The 26466-nt window shown below is 44.8% G+C and overlaps 1 protein-coding gene across 3 annotated transcripts in view; it reads right to left on the minus strand.

The window, feature by feature from the left end:
- SLC51B (SLC51 subunit beta) overlaps positions 1-26466 on the minus strand; it is a 49707-nt gene that overhangs the window by 16900 nt on the left and 6341 nt on the right. Inside the window, exons 1-2 of one of the 3 annotated variants that reach the window (XM_068274993.1) lie at positions 22849-22901; positions 8757-8874 (exon numbers count right to left, since the gene is read on the minus strand). In XM_068274993.1, the coding sequence (XP_068131094.1) occupies positions 8757-8850 (94 nt within the window). In that variant the 5' untranslated portion in view covers positions 8851-8874; positions 22849-22901. Of the gene's footprint in view, positions 1-8756; positions 8875-18906; positions 18961-22848; positions 22902-26466 lie in introns of those variants that run through there. The other 2 variants (XM_068274992.1, XM_068274991.1) reach the window with 2 other exon arrangements.

The following is a 26466-nucleotide window of genomic DNA, read 5'->3' on the forward strand; positions in this document are numbered from 1 at the left end:
AAATCTATCAGTGTATGGCCACCTTTAGTTAGTGGCTTGCATGGAATATTCATTGCTCACAAATCCAGCTTGGTATGGCTACATAATGACTGTTGACAGCCACAACAACCCTGTTGGCTCCACCTCCTAAGGTTGAAACATTCAAGTTGGTAAAGAGACTTGTTTTTATTTTTTAGTTGAATTGTTTTGAGCCAGATATAAATGCTTTTTTACAACAAGGTTTACTAGTAAGAAGAAACACATTTTTATATTGCTATTACATGGAAAGTCTACAGTATTTTTATAGCTAGTAGGTGTTATGCTGTAGCAAGACTTTATTGCATCTAGCGAAGAGCTTTTATACTGCTTTTTAAAGGGAAGTGAGAAGGATATGGAGGCTGACATATATATTTCCTTTTAAACAATGTGAAATGCCTGGCTGTTCTGCTGATCAGGGCCGGCGCTACCATAGAGGCAAAGGAGGCAGCTGCCCCAGGGCCCCTGAGCCTGTAGGGGCCCCCAGTGGCTACAAGAGGAAACATTTTTTTTCAAATCGACCTTATAGTTTTTGAGAAAATCGATTTTAAAGTTTCAAAAGAAAAAAAATACACATTTAAAAACCAGCCGACTTTAATGGTTAATAGCAAATCCACCTTAAATTCTAGAAACCCTAAATTTGCAGGATACGTTAAGGAGATCATTGGGAATAATAGGAAAAAACAATTTTTCAAAAAGACCTTATAGTTTTTGAGAAAATCGATTTTAAAGTTTCGAAGGAAAAAAGTATACTTTTAAATGCGGTAAATGTCATTTTTAGTACCTAGTGGTAGTGTAATTTTACATGTATCAAAAGAAGGAGCAATAAATTTCCTGACGGGGTTTTCAGGGGGTCCATACACAGCCGCAGCGCTTTGGCCAGGGATCGCTATACAGCCGCAATATGGCTGTATGAAGATCCCTGGCATTTTTTCCTATTTTCCCTTTTTTTTTTTTTTATGTTTAGAGTGTGGGAATTTTTTTTGTTTAAATTATGTGGGGTCCCCCCTCCTGAAACTTTTTAACCCCTTGTCCCCCATGCAGGCTGGGATAGCCAGAATGTGGAGCTCCGACCGATTGGGGCTTCAAACCCTGACTATACCAGCTGCAAAAAAGGTCCCTTAATGCCAATTTTTGCTCCGGGGTATCTGTTGGGGGGGCCCCCCCAGGTTTAGTTTGCCCTGGAGCCCCATTGTTGCTTAAACCGGCCCTGCTCCTGATCCTCTGCTTCTAATACCTTTAGCCATAGACCTTAAGGCCCCGTTAATATCTAAAAAGAGCAAAACACTCGCGTTTATCGCTAACATTTTACGCAAGTGATTTTACCGCGATTAGCACGGTAAAATCACTGGACACTTCTGCGATTCAGAGCGATCGCTGTCAGTTCATTCTTAGGCAATGTTCCTCGATCACTCCAGAATCGCGACAAAATGCTGCAGGGAACACGTTTTGCGATTGGTGCTAATCGCAAAACACCTGGTAATATAGCACTAGTGCTTTAAGAAGCGCTAGCTAGCTAGGTGTGAATGGGCCCTATACAAGCATGCAGTTCAGATCTTTCTGATTGAAGTCTGACTAAATTTTATTTATTGCGTGCTTGTTTCAGGTGTGTGATTCAAACACTACTAGAGCCGAAAGATCAGCAGGACAGCCAGGCAATTAGCATTGATTGAAATGAAATACATATGGCAGCCTCCATATGCCTCTCACTTCAGGTTCCCCTTAAGTTTTTAGTAATGTCAAGCTGTACATTATGACAAAAAAAAGACATTCACATCTGGTCATCTCCCCCCACAAGTAAAAAAAACCTGAGAATAACCACAATACACTGGGCCACCTTTACCACCTACAAAGTAGCCTAAATAAAATACAAGTGGTGTAGTTCCACCCCATATGAATACACAATGGGCCTGATTCACAAAGCGGTGCAAAGTGTTTGCATGCCTGTGAAAAGCCCTTTATCACGCCTAAACTCAGTTAGGTGTGATAAAATGAAACCCTATGGGCGCTGCGTGCGGAGTTGCGCGATTGTGCGCGCAAAACTTTGCGCGCGATAAAGAGCACAAAACAGTGCTAACTCAGCAGTGTAAAGGTTATCACGCCTAAAGTTTTTTAGGCGTGATAACTGAGTTATCACCGCTTTGTGAATCAGGCCCAATGTATCCAAAAGTCCAGACACAAAGAGAGGGGTTTTAAAGGAACAATATCACTCTTTTTCTTCAAGTCACAAGTCTTCCAAGTTGCGAATGCAAGATGCGGATACACTTCAGAGATCCAATTCACAAAAGAGACTGCCTGATACGTGTGTCACAGCCAAAAAACGCTTCCTCAGAGGCACAAATGTATATGAACATCAGGTGCAGGTCATAGGAAAAGTGTTAAACCGCAATCTATGACTTCATATAAATAGCAATCATCAGCGAATCCATGCAGTAACAGCCACGGAATAGAGGTAGCTCCTCTATCACCTGCATAACTATAAGTCAATGAGACTCACTGCAGTTACAGTTAAAGAGGAACTCCAGTGAAAATAATGTAATAAAAAAGTATTTCAGTTTTACAATTATTATGTATAAATGATTTAGTGTTTTCCCATTGTTAAATCTTTCCTCTCCCTGAATTACATTCTGACATTTACCACATGGTGACATTTTTACTGCTGGCAGGTGATGTCAGTGGAAGGAGATGCTGCTTGCTTTTTTAGCAGTTGGACCCAGCTGTAAACAGCTGTTATTTCCCACAATGCAATGAAGTTCACAGACAGGAAACTGTCAGGACCATAGTCACACATCACACAATATCAGCCATACAAAGCCCCCTGATGATCCGTTTGTAAAAAGGAAAAGATTTCTCATGGGAAAGGGGGTATCAGCTACTGATTGGGATGAAGTTAAATTCTTGGTCACAGTTTCTCTTTAAGAAGCACCACTAAATTAAAGAAAAACTGTGCTAAAATTGGCAGACTATTGCTAGGACTCGAGATTGTCCAAAACTAATCACAAATTATCACATAATGGCCTTGACTTACTAATATTCTCTTAAAGAGGAGCTGTCAGCCATACTGTCTCAGATTAGAAAAGAAAAACACATATATAAGTAGATAAATACTTGCTCTACTTACATAACATATGTATTGCACTGTCCACGTTTTGATTTTAGTGATTTTCTACAGTAAAAAGAGAGAAAATCCTTCTTAGCATTTCCCATTTTAAGTGTGGCTATTTTGAAGCCAATTCTGATGTCATTTCCTCCCTTAGTCTCCTCTGCTTGAGTTGCCTGCCCTTCACTATAGAAAGTGCATTGTCTCAGCATGAGAAATATTGGCCAATCAGAGAGGAACAGAGGTGTGGGAGGGGAAAACAGGAGTGAAAGAGGGTTCAGCCAATCAGGCTGCATTAGTTAAGTCTGAGGGGATGTACAAAAGCAAAAAAAGGACAACCCAGCATGCCGTGCAACTTCCTTTTTGTGTACCAAATTTTGTGTGTACCAAATAATAGTCATGTAAACTGGGGAATGACCATTTATCAACAAGAAAAGTAAAAGTGATTTTAACTTTTGGATTGCCTGGTTAGCATCCTTATTACTGGTTTACCAGATAAAATAAAGAATTGATTTTTGATTTTATGCCCGACAGTTACTTTTTAAGGTAGAGAACGATTAGAAAGTGGATGTCTACTTTCTACTAAACAGCACCCCAAGGCAGCCAGTGAAATTAATGGCGCTAGGTATCAATAAACATAATCCCAGCTGTTCAGATCACTTAAGTGTTCCCCAACCCTGTCCTCAGGGCCCACCAACAGTGCATGTTTTGTAGAAATCCACAAAGGTAGTTAATCAGCTCTGCTGAGACACTAATTACATCACCTGTGAATGTGTGTGGTGTCCTGCAAAACCTGTACTGTTGCTGGGCCTTGAGGACAGGGTTGGGGAACACTGACTTTAGAGAGTGCAGTTATTTTAACAGGTGGGCACTGTGACATAACGGATAGCCCTCTTATCATGTAGTGCTGTGTCCCTGGGACAAATCCCCAGGACACTACCTGCACAGAGTTTGTATGTTCTACCTGGATTTGTGTGGGTTAAGTCCAGGCAAACCAGTTTCCGAACACATCCCAGAACTGTACAGATAAATTATCTTTCTAAAGAATTGTCCGTAGATTATGATACACACACACATATATATATATATATATATATATATATATATATATATATATATATATATATATATGACTGTAGTAGGGATTAGATTGTGAGCACCTCTGAGGGACAATAAAGGGGACAATAGTAAAGCACTGCAGTAGACACCAGTGCTGTATGAATTCTGAATAAAAATAAATAAATGCCCCTCTTAGCCTTCTAAATGTTGCACCAGGTCTCTGGAAGTTGCTTATACCACATCCACACCCCCGGAAACTCAGGGCCCTTCCACACCGGGGTGGTCAGGGCCGGCCCGCCCATGAGGCGGGGTGAGGCGGGTTCCTCAGGCGGCAGGAAGTGGAGGGGCGGCACCAGGCATTAAGAGGAAGTGCCTGCGCCTACCGCATACCGCCGCCGCCCGCCTGGCCGCCCAGGGCCGGCGCTTGCAGTACGGTAAAGGGGGCAACTGCCCCCCCTAGGCCCCTGGCAGCCAAATGTCCGCGCAGCCTACCGCCCTGGCCCTGTGTCCGACTCCCACCAGGGTGAGCTGGTCTGCCTGCCTGGGTGCGGGTGCGTGGGGTGGCTGACTGTCTGTGTCTGTGTGCGGTGGCCGTGCGGACAGTGACGTCACCTGGTGGAGGGAGAGTCGGAGGAAGTGAATCGAATGATTCGAATCATATACATACCTCCTCCTCGGCTCCTCCAAGCGCCGCGGTTCGGTTCCAGCATCTGTCTCCTCCAAGCGGTTCGGTTCCAGTGTCTAGTCTGGAACCGAATCGCTTGGAGGAGACAGACGCTGGAAGAACCAAACCACTTCGGTTCCAGCGTTGTCTGAGTCTTCCTCCAACTCCTCTCGGCTCATCTCCAGTGGTTCGGCTCCTGATTCTGCCTCCACGCAGCGTCACCGACGTAGCTGCGCAGCGCTCCCAGGATCCTTGAGGAGACTGACGTCCTCCTGGTCACATGCTGCGGTGGGCCTGGAGGTAGTAACGTGCGCCTGACCCGGAGCCTGCCTCTGCCTGACACACTGACAGCTAATGGTAAGAGAAGACATCAGTGTGACAGGCAAATAGATGGATGTCATTCTCCTTTGGAGGGGGGGGGGGTTCTTAGGGCGAGGTTGGGGCAGGCTGTCTTTATGTTTTTGGGGGAGATGCTGCCTGGCAGCAGCTGCCACCCATATGTCTGGAAGGAACCTAGCTGGAGAAGAGGGGGGCCACCCATATGTGTTTGGGGAGATGATGGCTGCCACGGTGCCACCCATGTTTGGGGGGAAGAGGGGGCACCAATATGTTTGGGGCATGCTGGCTGCCACACATGTTTGGGGGGAAGAGGGGGCCACCCATATGTTTGGGGCATCATGCTGACTGCCACCCATATGTTTGGAGAGAAGAGGGGGGTCCCCCATATGTTTGGGGCATGCTGGCTACCACCCATATGTTTGGGGAGAAGAGGGGGGCCACCCATATGTTTGGGGCATTTTGGCTGCCACCCATATGTTTGGGGAGAAGAGGGGGGGGGGGCACCTATATGTTTGGGGCATGCTGGCTGCCACACATATGTTTGGGGGTAAGAGGGGGGCACCCATATAATGTCAGTGTCATCTAGGGGGCCCCTTGGTTTTTTTTTTGCCCCAGGGCCCCATTTCACCTAGAACCGGCCAGAACGCAAGTGCTGCAGTGAAGTCTCTCTGCCTGGCAGTGGCAGCATGCAGCACACCGAATCGGTGAGTGACCCTGGCCTGTGTGCACAGTGACGCGCCGCCAGCCCTGCCACTTGCGTGACGTGCCGCCCACGCCCACCCACCATGCCGGACTTCCGAGTCTGAGGCGAGCTCTGCCGCCTACTAGGCCTCTGTGAGGCTGTCCTGGCTGCACCGCTGCGCTGCCTCCGCTCCGCCTGCAGAATCCGGGACGGAAGTGACTGGAGGAGTCACACTGCCTGCCGCCCGCTGCTCGCCATGATATTCACGGTCACTGAGTGCTGCCGTGACCGTGACAATGATGAGCCCGCCGTTGTCCCCCGGCCTTGCCCGGCAGCGAGAGATGGAGGAGCAAGCTCACTGCCCTCTGCCCGCCGGCGCAAGATGGATGCTGGCTCGTGCCCGACGCCTGGCCTGCCCTCCGCTATCGTCGTCGCCGGACCCCACCATCCCCGGTGAGTCACTTTGCTGCGGCTGCTGCCCCAGGCTCTGGCTCTTCACGGTCGGGTCGGGTTCCTTTTTTGTATTTTAATGTTATGTATGTAATGTAGTCAGACTGACTGGTGGAGGTGGTATATTTATTTGGAATGTGGTAGTGGTATTGGTATGCAGGCCCAGGCCTGCATATACAGGCTGGGGCCCTGCATTGCAGGGTGGTATATATATATATAATCCTGTTGCTGGTAGTGTGGTATTGGTATGCAGGCCCAGCCCTGCATATACAGGCTGGGGCCCTGCATTGCAGGGGGGTATATATCATGTTGCTGGTAGTGTGGTATTGGTATATGCAGGCCCTGCATATACAGGCTGGGGCCCTGCATTGCAGGGGGTATATATCATCTTGTTGCTGTTATTTATTTTCTCTGTCTTATTGACTCATTGATTGACTGCATGCTATAAGGGAGTTGGGTCTGGGACATGCAGGAGGGTGGCAGCCACTTTGCAGACAAGTTCACAACAGCACCATACAACCTAGGCCTAGCTATATTGCCAGTGCAGTGACTGACTGAAGCCCTAGTGGCTTGGGCCTAAGGTAAGGCGGTAGAAAGTATTTACTGTGGGTGAATTCACAGATCTTTCAGTCCTTACTGTTGTCCAATATAACCCAAGGTGAAAGTTTCTAATCTTCTGCTGCTATACACCTCAAGGTTTAGAAAATGACTATCTAATGTTAATATGTAGAATCAGAGGAAGGTTGAAAGATCAGTCTACCCAAAACTAAAAGGTCCATTTAATATTGGTGAAAACTAAAGCTCCATCTGACTCCTGCAAGGGTGGATAAAAGGGAATGAAAGGTGGTGAGACAATTCTTCATCATCGGAAATACTTGAACTCATCAAGCTACAGCATGCAGAAAAAATGAGGCCTGGAAATGATGAGGAAGTGTGAAGACCTTGTTGCATCAGAATGAGCAGGGCCGGCGCTACCATAGAGGCAAAGGAGGCAGCTGCCCCAGGGCCCCAGAGCTTGTAGGGGCCCCCAGTGGCTACAAGAGGAAAACATTTTTTTTTCAAATCGGCCTTATAGTTTTTGAGAAAATCGATTTTAAAGTTTCAAAGGGAAAAAAAATACACATTTAAAAACCTGCCGACTTTAATGGTTAATAGCAAATCCACCTTAAATGCTAGAAACCCTAAATTTGCAGGATATGTTAAGGAGATCATTAGGAATAAGAGGAAAAATCAATTTTTCAAAAAGACCTTATAGTTTTTGAGAAAATCGATTTTAAAGTTTCGAAGGAAAAAAGTATACTTTTAAATGCGGTAATTGTCACTTTTAGTAGCAAACCTAACGGTAGTGTAATTTTACATGCATCAAACGAAAAAATAAATTTCCTGGCGGGGTTTCCAGGGGGTCTATACGCAGCCGCAGCGCTTTGGCCAGGGATCGCTATACAGCCGCAATATGGCTGTATGAAGATCCCTGGCATTTTTTCCTATTTTCCCAATTTTTTTTATGTTTGGAGTGTGGGAATTAAAAAAAAAATTATGTGGGGTCCCCCCTCCTGAAACTTTTTAACCCCTTGTCCCCCATGCAGGCTGGGATAGCCAGAATGTGGAGCTCCGACCGATTGGGACTTCACACCCTGACTATACCAGCTGCAAAAAAGCTCCCCTAATGCCGATTTTTGTTCCGGGGTATCTGTTGGGGGGCCCCCCAGGTTTATTTTGCCCTGGGGCCTCATTGTTGCTTAACCCGGCCCTGAGAATGAGAATGTGTGTGATGTGATGGCTGGGGATAAAACTGAGAAATACAAATATATTCAACAGGGCCCATTCCAGGTCGAGATATCAAATGAATTAGGGCCCGTTTCCACTAGTGCGGTGCGGAATCGCCGCATATCACCGTTGACAAAATCGCATGCGGGTGCGATTCCGCATGCGTTTTTTGCCGCGATTCCGCATGCGATTTCGCATAGGCAGGGTATATGCGATTTTAACCATGTCACTGCCTGTGTCAATTTACATTACTTTCAATGCAAAATCGCACGCGAAATCGCGGGAAAAAACGCATGCAAAAAACGCATGCGATTTCCCTATTAAATACATTACCTGCGAATCGCCTGCATTCCAAACGCAGGTGAATTCTGCAGGGTCTACCGTGCAGAAAAATCCTGCAGAGAAAAACGCAAATGAAAACTGACAAGTGGAAACAGTCCTATCCACTTGTATTGCCTATGCGAATCCGCATGCGTTGTCTGCATGCGAATTCGCGCTAGTGGAAACGGGCCCTACACTTGTAAGGCAGTGTGAACAAAAGTATGAAGATGAATGGCCAGCTTTCAGTTCCTGAAGGGTAAAACCCTATATTAGAGGAGTGGGTTGAATATACATTATAGTCTTCTTAGTGAACAGAAGCAAAACAGGGCATTAAATACATAGAAGTAAACTATACTTACTATCTCCAGTCCTGTAAAAGTAAAGAGCTTTTTCCATCTTCTTCCTTTGTTCTTCCATCATTTCTGCCGTCGCCTGGTGACTGGCATCCGCCATGTTTAAATATTTGTGTTAATTGACCTGCAAAAAAAAAAAAAAAAAAACGAAAAAAAAAAAAAAAAAAAGACATTTATACTCAATAGTAGGAAGAGGGCTGGCATGTTGCTGCATATAAAGTAAGGGCTGATATGCTGGTCACCCATTTATTTAGGCATCAGTTAGCAGGCACAGGCTTCTCCCATCACCTTCTTATAGGATTACCTCAAGACTGACCCCCCTGCCTAGCCTATTTATAACCTTACCCCTGTCTTGTGCCTAACCCTAACTCCAACCTTTCCGAATCTACCACTGGAGTAGTGTAACGCGGCGCCCCTTCTTGCCTTGTGTCTAACACTATTTCTCACCTTCACACTGTTCTAAAGCATTAGCTATTTTAATAAATTCCTAACCAAACCAAAAAGCTATTTTCTTATCTATGGTTAGCCCTAAGCTAACCTAACACCTCATTGGTCCTTAATGATTCAATCTTTTTCATTTAATCTTAGGCCCCGTTCAGACTGCACGCGTTTCCAGCCGCGTTTTGGAAATGCGTGCAAGAGGCAGACACGCACGACATCAGACAGTGCATAGAGTGCACTGTCTAATGTTCACACTGCATGCGTTCCGGACCTGTGCGGTCCGGGAACGCATGCTGCACGCATTTTTTGTAAAAACGCGTGGCTGTCCCATTCACTTTTCAGTGATGGGATCAGCCACGCAACGCACACAACCGCGGATGGCGTGCGTTCACATGCGTTGCGTTCCGCACGCATGGCCATCCGCGTTTGTGATGTGAACGGGGCCATCTCTAGTAAGAAGAGTAAACTGAGTGAATATTTTGAATGGATACTGTAGGCAGTCCAGGGGTCAGGAACCTTTTTTGCTGAGAGAGCCATAAATGCCACATATTTTAAAATGTAATTCCGTGAGAGCCATACAATATGTTTCAAACTGGGACAGTGCGCATGTGCAGCAGATGGCTCATGTCCCTGTTGCCATGGTGATGTGTATACAGTTGATACGCTGGGCAGCGGAAGTGTTAGACACGTCTTCAGCTTCTATAGAGTTTAAGCAACATCAGCAATTTCCCAGAGAGCCAGACAGGAGAAATACCGACTAACAGCTTGTACAATTAGCTAGCTGACTTGGGGGGTTCATTCACTTTATAGGATGAGATCCCATCACTTTGGCCCAATAGGCTGCCTGTCAAGTGACAGGCAGCCTATTGAGCCAATCAAAGTGCAGGGATATCATCACTGGACCTGACAGGGTCCAGAGTGGGACAATTGGAGCAGCTGTTCCTTTTGGGGAGAGCGCGAGTAAAATAGCAGTTCATGCCACAGCAGTAGCGTGCCTACTTTCACAATTTGACTAAGCTGCGCTGCTTGAGCAGTGTAGCTTAGTGAATCAACCACTACTGATTTGTCTGTGAGCCTGATGTAGCCATCAAAAGAGCCACATCTGGCTCCCGAGCCATAGGTTCCCTACCCCTATTGAATAGACTAATGGTGGCCATACATGGTACAATAAAAACTTTCGATTATCCCATTTATTCAATCTAAATGATCGAATCAACTGAAAGTTGAAAATATTTTTTTTTCGATCAAGAAATTCGAACGATTATCCCGTTTTTTTCGAGAAAAATCAGATCGGACATGCTGGAAAAATCTGTATATTCGATCTAACGGAATAATCGAACTAAATTATCTAATCGAAAAAAATTTTTAAAAAAATTGTACCATGTATGGCCACCCTAAGACTAATGATGGCCACTAATGATCCAATCTTTTTCATCCAATCTTACCAAATCTATGTAGTATAAGGGTAAATTGAGTGAATATACTGAATGGATACTTCAGGCAGTTACCTTATATTACATAGAAATGGTAAGATTGGATGAAAAAGATTGGATCATTAGTGGCCACCTTACGCTTATCCTACCTTGACATTCTCCACCCTGAAACGTAACTTCTTTTGATACTGTGAACTTTAAGGGTGGCCACAAATGATCCAATCTTTTTCATCCACTGTTACCCTTTCTATGTAATACAAGGGACTGCCTAAATTAAAATATAAAAAAAAAAAGAATTCCTTTTCAATCTGCAGTCCCAGAAGCATTTCCTGAACTGCAGTTTAACTGAAAATAGAAATATACCAACCCGCCTCGCTACTTGCTTGCAAGCTATTTTGGCAGCTAAACTTTGCATCAGCCGTTCAGGAAATGCTTTTAAAAACAAAGAACACCACGAGAATTCCCCATGAGGAGATGGACTAGTACAGAACCTGTCAGTTCTGTTAGATTTTAACTGCTTGTTTTTTTCGCTGGAGTGGACCTTTAATATAGAAAAGGCAGATTGCAAGGCTCTTTTTCTAATCTAGCTTCTCAGCGTAGATGTATAAAGTGCACACATTGTATAAACTAGTCATACTGAAAACGATAATATCACTTTGCATAAACCACATCACTTTTTATGGCAGCTCCAACCTCTCTGTTTTGACGTTGTGTATGACTCATAGAAGCCGGTACCATACAGCCACATTACTCTTAACATGGCTCTCAGTATTTTATGCTATAGTCTTGGTATGTCTGCGCCGTGGCAGTAAATGATTGGTGGTGACTGCCCAGCAGCACACAGTGTGGTGTAATAAGTCTGCTCAACACCCTGATGTATATACCGGGAAATGTAAAGAGTATGAGCTGCAAGCAGCATATGGTCAGCCTGGGTTCTTGGCCCAAAGTTACTTTTATTATATAACACATTTATATAACACTAACATATTCTGCTGCTCAGAGTACATTGAATAATTCATGCCGCTAAGGGCCTAAAGCACTAAACATTAATAAGGCTGCAGTAATCAGCACATAACGTACCGCTGGTCACCGCACCTTAGTGAAGCCTGCATTCTGGCTTGACTCAGTATAGTAATGTTGCTTAGATGTGAGAGCTGGTGCGTTATTATGGCACAGCACCACTCAGTAAATGCTGCGGCTCCTGTTTTCTTCGGTGACAGTGCTGAATGCATGCAGCACCAAGAAATACAGATTACAACAAAACTAAAAACATGGCCCGCCTCTTATTAGTAGGGAAGGACTCTGAAATGGGGGAGTGGGTGCGAAGTTGATTTTCACCACTGGTGGGCACAGGCAGGGCCGGCCCTAGACTTTTTGCCGCCTGAGGCAAAAAAAATTTTTCCGCCGCTCTGGGGGGCCGCCGAGCTGGAGGGGTAGCTGGCAGGACGGGGGTATTGGGCCTAGCGGCGGGGAGGGGGTCGTACCCCCCTCCCTCGCCTGGGTCCCCCGAACTGCGCTCCCCTCCAGCCTTACATAGAAGAAGCAGCCGCTATTTGTAAGACGCACGGGCGGGGAGGACTCACCTCTTCCCAGCGTGCGCTCCACTGACATGCTGCAGGAAGTGATGTCAGTGGAGCGCACGCTGGATCGAGGAAGAGGTGAGTCCTCCCCGCCCGTGCCTCTTACAAATAGCGGCTGCTTCTATGTAAGGCTGGAGGGGAGCGGAGGACGGGGGACCCAGGCGAGGGAGGGGGGGTACGACCCCCTCCCCGCCGCTAGGCCCAATACCCCCGTCCTGCCAGCTACCCCTCCAGCTCGGCGGCCGGCTCCCCGCACGGACGGGCGGATGCCGCCCCTGGAAATTTGCCGCCTGAGGCAAAAGTTTCACCCCGCCTCATGAGCGGGCCGGCCCTGGGCACAGGGCTCTAAATCCCTGTGCTTGGTGGGGTGCTTGATAACAAGAGCTTTCTCTATAATTTTGAGATGTGGGAGAAAATTGGAGAGCTCAGCAAATAATATACATAACTTCATTTGAGTTACTATAAGTTCGACATGATGGGCTCAGCAAGGTTTCAGCATCGGCATTAAGATCTTCTTTTATGATTCTTCCCCCTTGATCACCTAGCCTTAACCAATCTCCCTAGTCAAAAATCCATCCCTGGTGCCTTAACCTAACTTTGCTTATTAACGTTAAAGAGGAACTTTACCTCGGGATTGAACCTCATCCCAATCAGTAGCAGATATTGTGGGTAATGACAGCTGTTTCCCGCTGCCAAGCAAGTGCATAGAACTAGTAAACGAAAATTCCACAGAGATCACCTGGCAGGATTAAAGATGTTTATAAAAAATATCTTTGGGTGCAATCCTTTATGACGTGAAGGATCAAAACACAGTCCTCTTAAGGGGCAATCCACCTTGCCCACCAAGTCACATGTATAGCTTTAGAAAAGGACTTATGTGGATAATGCAATCTCAAAAAAGGCAAAAAACTTTTCAAAAAAACTTTATCGACACATATAGAAAAAAGGGGATAGATCAAAAATAGTATGAAAAGCACGGTTCTTCAATTTCATACAACAAATCTTCATATGATCAATAAAACAACACTTGACCCAGTAGGCTTAATAAGTGGTTGTAGCTTTACCGGTATTTTATCCCAAAACAATGGTTGTAGCTTTATGGGTATTTTTTCTCAAGGCAACGACACATGTTTGTTTCGGGCTTTTATATAGATTTTTATGCGCCCTTCATCAGGCCGTGATACCCAGCTCTGTGTGGCTCAACCATAACAACCAAATGGAGTAAAAAAAACGAATCAAGGGAGGCGTCTGAACCCACCAGACGCACTAACAATGACCTTCCCAATGGCGGTAAACAAGAAACGCTGCTAGGTGGGAGTTCCCACTTGTAAAGCTACAACCACTTATTAAGCCTACTGGGTCAAGTGTTGTTTTATTGATCATATGAAGATTTGTTGTATGAAATTGAAGGACCGTGCTTTTTATACTATTTTTGATATATCCCCTTTTTTCTATATGTGTCAATAAAGTTTTTTCGAAAAGTTTTTTGCCTTTTTTGAGATTGCATTATCCACATAAGTCCTTTTCTAAAGCTATACATAGGACTAAAGATGTTGACACCTGTGATAAATTTCTGAATTTTACACACCGGAAACAAGCATGTAGCTAATCTTGTCAGATCTGACAATAATGTCAGAAACACCTGATTTGCTGCATGCTTGTTCATGGTCTATGGCTAAAAGGTTCAGCAGGACTGCCCAGCAACTGGTATTGCTTAAAAGGAAATAAATATGGCAGCCTCCACATCCTTCTCGCTTCAGTTGTCCTTTAACGACTGTGTCACAAATTTGACCAATAACCTGGTTATATTAAAGGGGTTCTCCTCTGGTACCTGTCAAAAAGCTAAAACTGACACTTATCTGGGGCTTCTATTGGCCACCTGCAGCTGTAATGTCCCGCGCCGTCCTCCTCCGATGCTCCATTCCCCACCGCCGGTAATCTGCTAATTATTAGTCTAACTAGACGAATAGAACAGCGGCTGCACGGCCTTGGCTGCTCGTGTGTTTGCTCCCATGCGCGTCATCAGGAGCTTACTGTGCAGGCGCAGTACGAAAGTTTCCTTGTACTGCGCTTGCGCCGTAAGCTCCTGATGATGCGCCGCAGTTCTATTCGTCTAGTTAGACGAGTAATTAGCAGATTACCGGCAGCGGGGAACAGAGCATCGGATGAGGACGATGCGGGGCATTACAGCTGCAGGGGTCTAATAGAAGCCCCAGGTAAGTGTCAGTTTTAGCTTTTTGGCAGGTACCAGAGAACCCCTTTAAGTACTCCTAAAAGAGGACTTTAGTCAAGACAAAATTAACCCCATATATGAACATATTTGTAAAATGGTTTCAAATGCACACTATACATGAGTTCCCAGCACTGTATTTCAGTTGTTATGCTTTTATCCCAGGACTGAACATCTCTGTTAGCTGATGTTCTCCAGAATACACAGAGAAATCTCTTCATCTTAAGTAGGATTGTGAGGTTACAATAGGTGGAGATTTTATGTGGCTGATTCATTTCTCTGCCAAACAGAGTTTCCAGGAACAGAATGCAGACACTGGCAAGCAGGAGCTCTTGTGGCATATTAATTAATGAATATAAAGCCTTATAGCACTCCTCCTTTAATCTACACATACAAAAGCTGATTGTAAAGTCAGATTAGCCCATCTCGGGCTGCCGGCCAAGCATCTCACACCTTCAAAGAGCACTCAAACTTTTACTCTATTTCAGACATTAGCTGGAGTTGAATATGCGGAGCAGTGACAACCATTGGTCTGTTTCAGTAAAGATCAGGGATTTGCACTACATCCCCCACTGAAAATCCCCCGGTCTAAAATACCTTCTCATCATCATTATTCATTGACAAATTCACCAAGTCCAAAAACTTGAAAAAGGTCATCAAACATCTGGATTCATTCTCTTTCCCATTGGAAGGTACTTTCCCAAGTACCTTCCAGCGGCAGATCCCGCAGCGTCTCCGGCGGTGTCTTCTGACTCGTGCGTGCGTGGTGCGACCTTTAGGTCGCGCGCGAGTTCGAGTGAGCTTTATAGGCTAAGGAGGAGGATGTAGGGATGGCTGCAGGTGATGTCACTAGGTGACATCACCAGATGGGAGTGGCTACTGATTGAACATTTTGTATTTAAAGACCAGAACTATCAGTGCTCGCCGACCTTGATACTAATCAGTTCACTGGTTCTAGGTCTAGCTAGCTACTTTGAGCTACATTGATATATTGTGTAGACTCACAATATATATGTCCTCCAGTTAGTCGGTCTTTTGTTATTTTCGTAATTATTCTAGTAATTTATCTATAACATTATATTGTATATTATCTGTGTACCGACTTCTCGCTTGCTTCCTGACCTCGCTATTGTCTAGCCCTCTTGTACCTCTGCCATCTGATTATGTTACCGACTCGGCCTGTCCCTGACTTCGTTACTGCCTGATCCTTGCAACATGACTAACTTCTGATTTATGTGTATGACCCAGCTCAATTATAGACTATGATTTAGCCTAGCTACTCTGTACCTCGCTATCTCTGACCTGTACATGACCTCAGCCTGATCTAGACTACTCTTTGTGTATTATTGTGGTAATTACCTATACGCTACCTCACGTACCTGAACTGCATGCTATCTCATCACGCTCCAGTGTGATACCCATGTTGAAGAACAGCTCCATGAAGTTTCAATGGACTGGGATAAAATACGCAGGATATTTGTAATTTACCCCTTTTTTATTATATTTCTTGTCCTTAAAAAGTTGTAAGCAATAAAATTGTTTAAAATTTCAACTGAATCATTACCATGATAGAAGATAGTTGCTGTACCTGTGAGGAGTATAATGGAGGGCAAGGTAGGGATTACGTCTACCGGTATAAGTAGATGTTCAAGGCAGGTTGAATAGGAGATTGCAAAAATTAGGCTAGGGTTACATTGGCCATTGAGTCCGTTGTAATGGGCTCATTGTAATGCAGAACGTCCCACTGCAATGCAAAAGCAATGTGACATTCACAGTGCGGCCAGTGGTGTAACTACAATTCATGCGGCCCCCCAGCAAAACTTTGAGGAGGCCACCCCAATGTCCTCACCTCTTCCCTTGCCTCCCCTACTCGGCCTTGGGACCCACCTTAAAAGGGTCATAAAACAAGTGTGGTCATCATGATGTTCACACTCATAACAAGTGTAGCCACAGAAACACCTGATCTGAAGTATAATCCCCTGTATTGGCGGAAGGGAAGGTTAGTTGTTGGGTCCCCCATAGCATGAAACGTTATATCCTAGGAGAAAAGGGTCATTAATTGAATAAGAGCCAGAGGCCCATATGCATTTAACTTTTTCTCCTGAGTTTTCTCCTAGGTGATATTTTCAAGTTTGTCAATAAAATGCCCTTTAAACCACCAGCAAACAAACAAATACTCAAAATAACTTTGACAGTACTTTTTACCTACTTCCATTGCAAAAGTGCTAAAATTTTATTTTATATACAAGTACAGAGGCGCCAGAAGAATAAAATTCACAAAAAAGTTTAAAAAGTATTCAGGTGGCGGTGGTGGACCGGCCACACCCAGAGACCGACACAATGCTGTTGATTGTAGATACAACGATTTATTCACATACTCCTAACCAATATCTGCAACGCGTTTCACGGGCAACATCCCGCTTCATCAGGCAATAAAACAACAGGAGTATCACACAGCGTGGAGTCCAAAAGGAGCTTGGCACCTCTGTCAATCAGAGAGATCACAGAGGTGCCAAGCTCCTTTTGGACTCCACGCTGTGTGATACTCCTTTTGTTTTATTGCCTGATGAAGCGGGATGTAGCCCGTGAAACGCGTTGCAGATATTGTTTAGGAGTATGTGAATAAATCGTTGTATCTACAATCAACAGCATTGTGTCGGTTTCTGGGTGTGGCCGGTCCACCACCGCCACCTGAATACTTTTTAAACTTTTTAGTGAATTTTATTCTTCTAAGGCCTTTGTACTTGTATATAACAGTCCGTCCACCCTTGGTGGAAGGGTGAAAAACCCCCTTTTTCCTCTTATCTACAGAGAGCGACTTCTTAATCCTGAGTGGGGACAGGTCTAATCTCCCCACCTGCATATACAGTGGTTACCTGACTGGTAACCCAGGTTTGTAAGTATATTACTTACTTCTCAATATTGCTCTTTTGGTTGAAACATATTACACTATATTGGGCTCTCGGTCTCCATTTCTATAAAATTTTATTTTAAATTGAAAATGTAAAATTATCGCCTAGGAGAAAACTCAGAAGTAAAAATAATTGCATATGGGCCAGGGTACCTTATTTAATTCACCTTTTCTCCTACATTTTCTTGTAGGAGATAATTATCCATTTTCTTTTTAAAAGAACTTTTCAGCACTCTGCCATTGAAAAGGTACTGTCAAAATTATACTGGGTAATATATTTTCTTTCTTACTGGTGGCTTAAAAGGCATTTTATTGAAGGTGTGAAAATATTGTTGCAACAGTGATCATTTATAGATTAGACATCTTGATTGGCTTTGGGAACATATGTTCCCATTCAACGATCTGTGCACTACCACTTGATGCCACAGGCCCGCTCATAAACAGGAAGGGGCGAATATCTAGGTCCCTGGGAGCTAAAGTGCAGTTTTCAGGACTTAAATTCTCATCCCATGGGATGGAAAGTGGTTAACAAGGGGCAAGGTATATATTTAAATTATCATATATTTATGCATCATTTAAAATATTAAAGACTACCTGAACCGTCTGAGGTACTAGTAAAACAGCATAAGGGTTAATAATGCAGTGCTCTAAATGCCCATCTCTCTGCAGAAAGTCATAAACTGGATAAGAAGAACTTCTAAGTGCATGGAACAAATAAGTTCAATAATTCAAAATTGTCTGCAAGGGAGCTGAAAAACATAAAAAACTGTTGTCCTTCACTTGAGACAATAAAAACTTTAAACTTTTTAAGATCTTTAGCTTTCAAACACTCTTCAGCCACCCAATCACGCAGGCAAAGAGGTACACATCCCCCCAAATTATTGCTATTGCTGCTTCTTGTCTACCTCCTCCTCATATCTTGCCCTCACCTTACTTAAAACCAGAATGGCCAAGCAGGGATCATCAGGATGGCCAATAGTAGGAGGAGATTATTTAGTTTGACTGGCATTCTCACTTCCCGATTCTCAGCAGTATGAATGTAGACCAAAAGCTCTGTGCTACTAATATCCATCATGGAGAGAAGAGATGCTAGGGAACTGATCAGACTCCTGGGTCCAGATTCTGCTACTTTTTCTCCAAAGTTTAGAGATATTTTTACATGGGATGCTAAGTGAAGTGAATATTGCAGTGTTCATTTCTACATGAGTTAGAGATAAATCTCCAGTGGACACCCCTATTTAGATGACCAACATTAGAATTACCATTTTTTTGTTGTGAGCTCCTCTGACTTCCAGTTTTTGCTTTTGGATAGGTAGTGAGAAGACAGGGAAATAAAAAGAGGAACCTAACATATGTTCTTACTTTTCCTCACTCTGCCCAGCAAAAGGAAGAGCTTTAGTTTTAGTATCAGTGTAAGCACATTTAGAGATGCAATAAACTTGAGTGTACTCTGGTGCTTTCCTCAGTAATGTCACTTTTGTAGATAAGATCGCCTGGAAAAAAGCAGATCTTTGCTGTACACGTCCCCCTATCACCTGTTATCAGTGGCATGTGTGCTCACCTCGATATCTCTCAGAACCTGGGTGTTTGTGCCTCAGGTCACTCTGCTTGACCCACACGATCCATTCTGTGTCTCTTTCTGTTCCCTTATCCCAACACACCCGAGGTGAATGGACACTGGGACTTTCACCCGGGAAGCTCCTACATGAACGTCAATGACGCGCTGCAAGCTGCCAGTTATTAACTATTCAATGTGAGGCCTCTGTGTTCCTTTTCACACTATCATAAAGGACAGCGACAAATACAAATTTCACTGGGAAAATGTAGACTGCAGCCATTCTTACACTGTGAGTGGCAGGGTAGGGTTCTCAAACTTTGCACAGTTGGTCACTGGGTGACTGGGATTAATATTCAGAAAAGTGGGTGGAGACTACGAAAGCCAATCAAAATTCACCTATTTTTTTTTAAGGGGAAAATTTAATTGCTGCCATTCTTGCACTGTTAATGGCAGAAGCCTCAAACCTGGTACAGTTGGTCATTGGGTGACTGAGGTTCAAATTCAGATAAGGAGGTGGAGCCACAAACAGCCAATCAGATTTCTTTCATTTCAATGCAAATTATTGATGCCAAAGACCGAAAAGCTCACAAACTTGGGCATTGAGGAATTGAGTAATTGTGTGTTAGGGTTAGAAAAAGTGGGCGCAGCCAACCACCAGCCAAATACATACCCGTCCAACGCCGGGCTATCAAAAAAAAGTTTAGAAAATAAATGTTTGTTTGTTGCTGCCTCATTCATATTGGAGAGGTTACCCCACTTATTGTCTCAACAGGAAGCGATAGGTGTTCTCACAGATAGGAACACAAGAAGGTAGATGTCTTAAATCCTTTCATACTATCCAAAAAAAAATGTGTTAATTTTATGAAGCTTGGAATTGGACCAAAGCAATAGCCGATGATTTTGGTGATCGAATTCCAAGCTCAGAACAGGATCATCCACCAGGCAACCTAGGCAGGTGCCTGGGGCCTAGGGGGTGTCAAGGGGGCCACTAGCCACCTTCTCTGACCCCTCTCCACTTCACCTTACCAAAAAGACTACAAGGAGGCCCCAAATCTACTACCTTACCTTGGGCCCCATTACATCTTTATCCATCTCAGTCCAAGCTGCATACGTTTGCATAAAATTAACATAAAATTAGCATCAGCTCAAACATTTAGCATCTCTGGCCATCTCTCTCCAAAACAAGAATATTTTTTTCCCTGGAACTAAGCTTTAAAGTATACCTCAACTGAGAAGGATATGGTGGCTGCAATATTTTAACCTATTTTGGTTCCTGGACGTAGAAACTACGTCCAGGAAGCATGCGCGCTACCGTGCGCTCCTGCGGCCGATCGCGCGCATGCACATGCGCTCCCGGCCCGCGGTTCGTTAGCCAGGCAATCAGTGAATCGGGCTATGGTGCCCGATCACTGATTCCTCTCCCCCGCTGAAAAAGCGACAGCTTCTCTCGGAAGCTGCGCCTTTTCTGGCCGTTACCTCCCCCATGCGTCGCTCTAAGCGTGTGTTACGCTTAGAGTGACGTCATGTAAACAAACTCATGGCCGCCATCTTGTGGCCAAAAAGTAATACTACAACTAAAAGTAAAATAAAATGAAAATCAACACACATTTACATTATAAACCTATTGTTTACCTCTCACCCTCCCAAAACTACCCAAATAAAATGTTTAATATAAAAAAACAAAAACATTACAATAAAAAAAAAAAACATGTAAATATTTACCTAAGGGTCTAAACTTTTAAAATATCAATGTAAAGATGAAATAATTTCTATATTTTTTTTTTATTTTAAACTTGTAAATAGTGATAGATGCAAAACGGAAAAAATGCACCTTTATTTCCAAATAAAATATTGTTGCCATACATTGTGATAGGGACATAATTTTAACTGTGTAATAACCGGGACATATGGGCAAATACAATACGTGAGTTTTAATTATGGAGGCATGTATTATTTTAAAACTATAATGGCTGATGTAATGATCCGCTCAGCTGCCTGCGCAGGCAGGCAGCTTTTTGACCACTGTTCAGGTCTGCATTCTGCAGGTCTCTGGAAGAGAGACCTTTTGTCAGTTTTGCAGCTTGCTGCTGCTGGGGAATTTGCATACGTTTGTCATGCAAATTTCCTAGCCACATCCTCTGGAGGTTTGTACTATAAATACCATGTGATATCACAGTATGTCGCTGGTCATAAGGGTTAGTCCTGTGAAACACTCCTGGAGTGTCAGCCTTGCTCATTGTGTAAAGATTAGCTTAGAGTAATTCCTGGGACTGCACTAGGCAGGTTCCCTAGTGCAGTTAGGATTGCATATCTGTTTGTTTGTCTGTTACGATTGTCCTGTCCCAGCGGTGGTCGACAGGAAATCGTTCTGTGTGTCTGGGTGCTAACCGGAACAGCGGTTGTTACTGGTAGCCCCTTCTGATCTGTCTTGCCTAGATCGCACTCGCCTTGCGCTAGTGCTGTGGATCCTCCTGGTCTCCATCTCTCTTGCTGTACTTGGATCGCACTTGCTCTGGCAGAAAGAGCAGTGGATCGTATCTCTCACTTATTCCTGTTTTCATGTCTCTGTCTTGTCTGCTACGAACGCTTGCTGGAGAATCGGTGAGGTAACCGTTAGCAAGCGCTCACGTCCTCTGTTTCATGTTTGTCTGTCGGTGGTTAGTTAGGCGTGCTTGTCTCTGTTGTGCTTAACACGCGGAGACCGCGCATAAACGCGTGTACTGTTGCGAATGAGTGCGGTGTTCGCGTTTAGTTAGTGTTTGTTATTTTCCTTATCTTCTCATTGTATGATTTGCTGTGCCTTTGCTACTCTCGTGCTCTGCCTTGCTGTAGCCTTGTGTCACCTCTGGCAATCGCCTCTCTCGCGATTGCATTCCTACTTCATATCTGCCGTTGTGTATGCACCGTCGCGGGTTGGCGACTAGTTTGGTGCACACACATACAATCTGTCCCTTTGCTCAATCTCATTCGCAATCACTTCTCAGGCGATTGCGTTCTCACTCGGTTTCCTTTGTTGTGTGTCCGCCATCGCAGGTTGATGGCTAGATTGGTGGACATACATACATTCCTCATCTGTGCTTATTCTGTCTTGTGTCGCTGTTAGCAACCGCCATCTCCGGCGATTGCCTTCTCACTTTATCTTCCTGGTTGTGTGTTCATCGTCACAGGGTGGCGACTAGATTGGTGAACACACATACCCTCTGTCACTTTGATCTCTCTCTTTCAGGGCTATCTTGCCCTGCGTTTCTTCCCTTCGTGCAATTCCTGTCTTGCGTCTGTGGCAGGGCAGAGGAGCTGTTCCTCTGCACTCCACAGCTCCACCTGCCGACAGGAATTTCCCTCTACAGGTGCATTGCACCTTTTGCTGGGTTCCCTCAAATTATACGCTTGTGGAGGATTTCCGCAGTGTCAGCGCACGTCTTGTGCGCTGATCACGGAGAGAATTCCACAATCGTTACAGCTGAAAACTGAGAAATAATCAATTTTTTTCCGTTTTTTTCTTACTCTTCCTGTTAAAATGCATTTACAGTAAAGTGGCTCTTAGCAAAATGTACCCCCCAAAGAAAGCCTAATTGGTGGCGGAAAAAAAAAGATATAGATCAGTTCATTGTGATAAGTAGTGATAAAGTTATAGGCTAATGAATGGGAGGTGAACATTTATCAAGTGAAAACGACGGAACGCGAATGGGTTAAACAATGCCAGTTGCCTGGTAGTCCTGCTGACCTGCTTTGGCTGCAGTAAAGCATGAAACAACCATGAAGCTAATCCAATCGCACTTCGTTCAGAAACTTACAAAAAATATGTCAGCCTCCATATTCCTTTACTTTAACTGCTTACTTCTCAAAAAAGTGTTTCTCTGGCACCCTTTTTGCTTATTGAGATCATTCTAGACATCAGTAATTCATGTAAGCTTTCATTTTGTTGAGGAATTCTTAAATGTCTACCTAGTTGGTGTGCTGGGAAATTGTCCTTTGGATAAATGGCCCTGCCCTTGAAGATGTCCCTCTGTTGCAGGCCTAATTGTTGGGATGTGTGGATTCTTCCAGCTGTGTAAAACATGCAAGTGGTCATTCACATACTGTAGTAACTGATTTTTAAACCGATACCTATTTACTTTACTCAGTATGAAATGAGTTTACATTAACACCAGAGAGAGGTCAGTTGTAAAGGCAAGATTCACCCCTCAGAATGTGTCTGCTGCCTGCTGGCCATTGCTTTCCGCATTTACAAGCACATTTGGATAATTCATGTTTATGCAGTGGCGGACACAGCCAGCAGTGGGCCCCTGTGCAAAATACCAATTGTGGGCCCCTAACAGGCAACTAAAAGTGGGTGTGGCCATAACTAAATTGGGTGTGGTTACACATTGCATATATTTACCAATACAGTCTATGGCAACCTTCCCTGAGGCCCAGAAATATTTCTTGATGCATACATGTAACATCTGCATTATATAGGTTACTGAACAAAAGCAAAACGTAACACCAATCCTGCATCAGGACAGAGCATGACATGACAGGCTCTGTCTTTTGTACTTGAATGCACACCTGCAGCAAATGCAAATTAATGTAGGCAAAGATGGTGCAGTCTGCAGTGGCAGCGTGCAATCTAGACTACCTGGCTGGAACCTAGTACAGAGGGTGAGTGAGCTAGGAGGCAGGAGGTGCACTGGGAAGACAAGGCAGTGGATTGTAAACAGTGGGTGGCCTGGTGCGGGTGGTAGGGTGCACAGATAAGATAGATAGAATGGTGGGGGCGGAGGGCAGGGGCAGATCAGATAGATAGCCTGGTGGGTGGAAGGTGGGCAGATAAGATAGATAGCTGGGTGGGGTTAGGAGGGTGGGCAGGTGGGAGGGTAGGCAGATAGATAGCCGGGTGGCAGGGTGGGCAGATAGATAGCCGGGTGAGAGGCTGGGCAGATAGATAGCCAGGTGGGCAGATAGATAGATAGATAGATAGATAGATAGATAGATAGATAGCCGGGTGGGCAGATAGCCAGATGGCAGGGTGGGCAGATAAATAGCCAGGTGGGCAGATAGGTAGCATCAGATAGATAGCCGGGTGGGAGGGTGGCCGGATAGGTAGCCAGGTGGGCAGATAGGTAACCAGGTGGGAGGGTAGGCAGATAGGTAACCAGGTGGCAGGGTGGGCAGATAGGTAGCCGGTGGGAGGGTAGGCAGATAGGTAGCCGGGTGGGCAGGTAGCCGGGTGGGATGGTAGGCAGATAAGTAGCCGGGTTGACAGATAGGTAGCCAGGTAGGCAGATAGGTAGCCGGGTGGCAGGGTGGGCAGATAGGTAGCCGGGTGGGCAGATAGGTAGCCGGGTGGGCAGATAGGTAGCCGGGTGGCAGGATGGGCAGATAGGTAGCCGGGTGGCAGGGTGGGCAGATAGGTAGCCGTGTGAGAAGGTAGGCAGATAGGTAGCCGGGTGGGAGGGTAGTCAAATAAGTAGCTGTGTGGGCAGTTAGGTAGCTGGGTGGTAGGGTAGGCAGGCAGGTAGCTTAGTGGGGGTGGGGGTCCCGACTCCTATCCTCCCTGCCTCACGTGGGGGTCCCCCCTACTTTTATGAGCAGCGGAAGAGCGGCAGATACAGCAAGGCTCCGGTGAAGTAAAGCAAATTATAGAGGTCCAGCCCCCCAGTCCACGCTGTCTCCTCTGTATGCCGCTCGCACTAAATCAGGAAGCAGTGCGAGAAGCATACAGAGGAGACAGCGAAGACCGGGAGGCTGGACCTCTACCGTCTGAGTACCCCGCCAGAGCGTTGCTGTAACCGTCGCTCCTCCGCCCCGCTCATAATAGGAAGAGGGCCCGCCGACCTGAGGGAGGGGGAGAATAGGAGTCGGGTCCCCCGGGGGAAAAATAGTTATACATTTTTTTTATTTTTTTTTAAATTAAAAAATAAAACTGGCGAAACTGAATGGGCCCCTCAGAAACGGAACGTGAGTATGTCCGCCACTGTGTTTATGTCCTATAGAACCTAGGCTCTCAACTTAGTATGTCTACCACAGGGGGTTCTTGGATTGAGTTCAGGGGGTACTCGGACTAGTCATCGTCAGTCTATTACAGTGGGTTTGGATATTAAGAAAGTGATAAATCATATATAAATGCTGAATAAGTATTTTTTATCAAATTTAAGCATACTGGAATGTTTGAAAAGCATTTATACACAACTGTTAAGTACTCTTAAAGAGGACCTCCAGTGAAAATAATGTAGTAAAAAAAGTGCTTCATTTTTTACCATAATTATGTATAAATGATTTAGTCAGTGTTTGCTCATTGTAAAATTTTTCCTCTCCCCGATTTACATTCTGACATTTATTACATGGTGACATTTCTACTGTGGGCAGGTTATGTAGCTGCTCCTAGCTGTTTTGGCTGTTAGAGACAGCTGTAAACAGCTAATTCCTGTCTGTGAACATTGTTACATTGTGGCAGTTTGCCCAGAGTACCGCGGTACTCAGAGCTTCTTGTGGGAGGGGTTTCAGCACAAAATCAGTCATACAGCGCCCCCTGATGGTCTGTTTGTGAAAATCATTATATTTCTCATGTAAAAGGGGGTATCAGCTACTGATTGGGATAAAGTTCAATTCTAGGTTGGAGTTTCTCTTTAACAAAATAGATGTGTCAAAGGGAACTGGAGATGATGTGGTTCACAACAGAAAACACTGTCTTACATACAAGGTTATATTCTATAATGATGTTGAAAAACACTGCTATTGAACACAGATTCCAACACATGGTACGTGTATGTTAGGTTCAGTGGGTACCAGGGGCGGACTGACAACTCATGGGGCCCCCGGGCAATAGGAGATTATTGGGCCCCCATACCAGTGTTTCCCACCTTTCACGTTATATTTTTACAGACTAAGATATAATAATTTATTGACAACAGTAAATATGTTATATTGTGATATTGTACACTCACAAAAACCCCTGCGGCGTGCCAAAAAATGGGTGTGGTCACGCAACAGAATGTGGACGTGGTCATGGGTGGGGCAAAATATACATGACCTTAGCAGTGGTGTAAAAGGTCTGCCGGGGAAGTTTGAACTCTGCCATAGTGTTTCCCCCCAAAATACATGTAATCTGACAGCATTTCACCAAAAATCCATGCAATTTGGCAGAGGTTCCTCCAAAATACAGATAATATGGCAGTCGTTCCCCCAAAATAGACGTTATCTGGCAGCAGCGGTTCCCCCAAATACACATAATTTGGCAGCGGCTCCCCAAAAATACATGTAGCAGCAGTGGTTCCCCCAAAATACACAGAATCTGGAAGCAGCAGTTCCCCCATTATACACAATCTGGCAGCGGTCCCCCAAAAATACACATAATCTGGCAGCTGTTTCTCAAAATACACTTAATCTGGCAGCAGCAGTTCCCCAAAAATAGTTAATCTGGCAGCAGTTCCCCCAAAATAGGTGCCCCCAGTATAGGTAACCAGGTCAAAAGGTATCCCCAGTGGAAGTAACCAGGTCTATAGGTTTTCCCAGTGCAGGTATCCAGGTCTATAGGTGTCCCCAGTATAAGTAGCCTAATCTACAGGTGTCCCCAGAATAGAT

Source organism: Hyperolius riggenbachi, chromosome 3 (assembly GCF_040937935.1).
Source record: "Hyperolius riggenbachi isolate aHypRig1 chromosome 3, aHypRig1.pri, whole genome shotgun sequence".
Lineage (NCBI taxonomy): Eukaryota > Metazoa > Chordata > Amphibia > Anura > Hyperoliidae > Hyperolius > Hyperolius riggenbachi.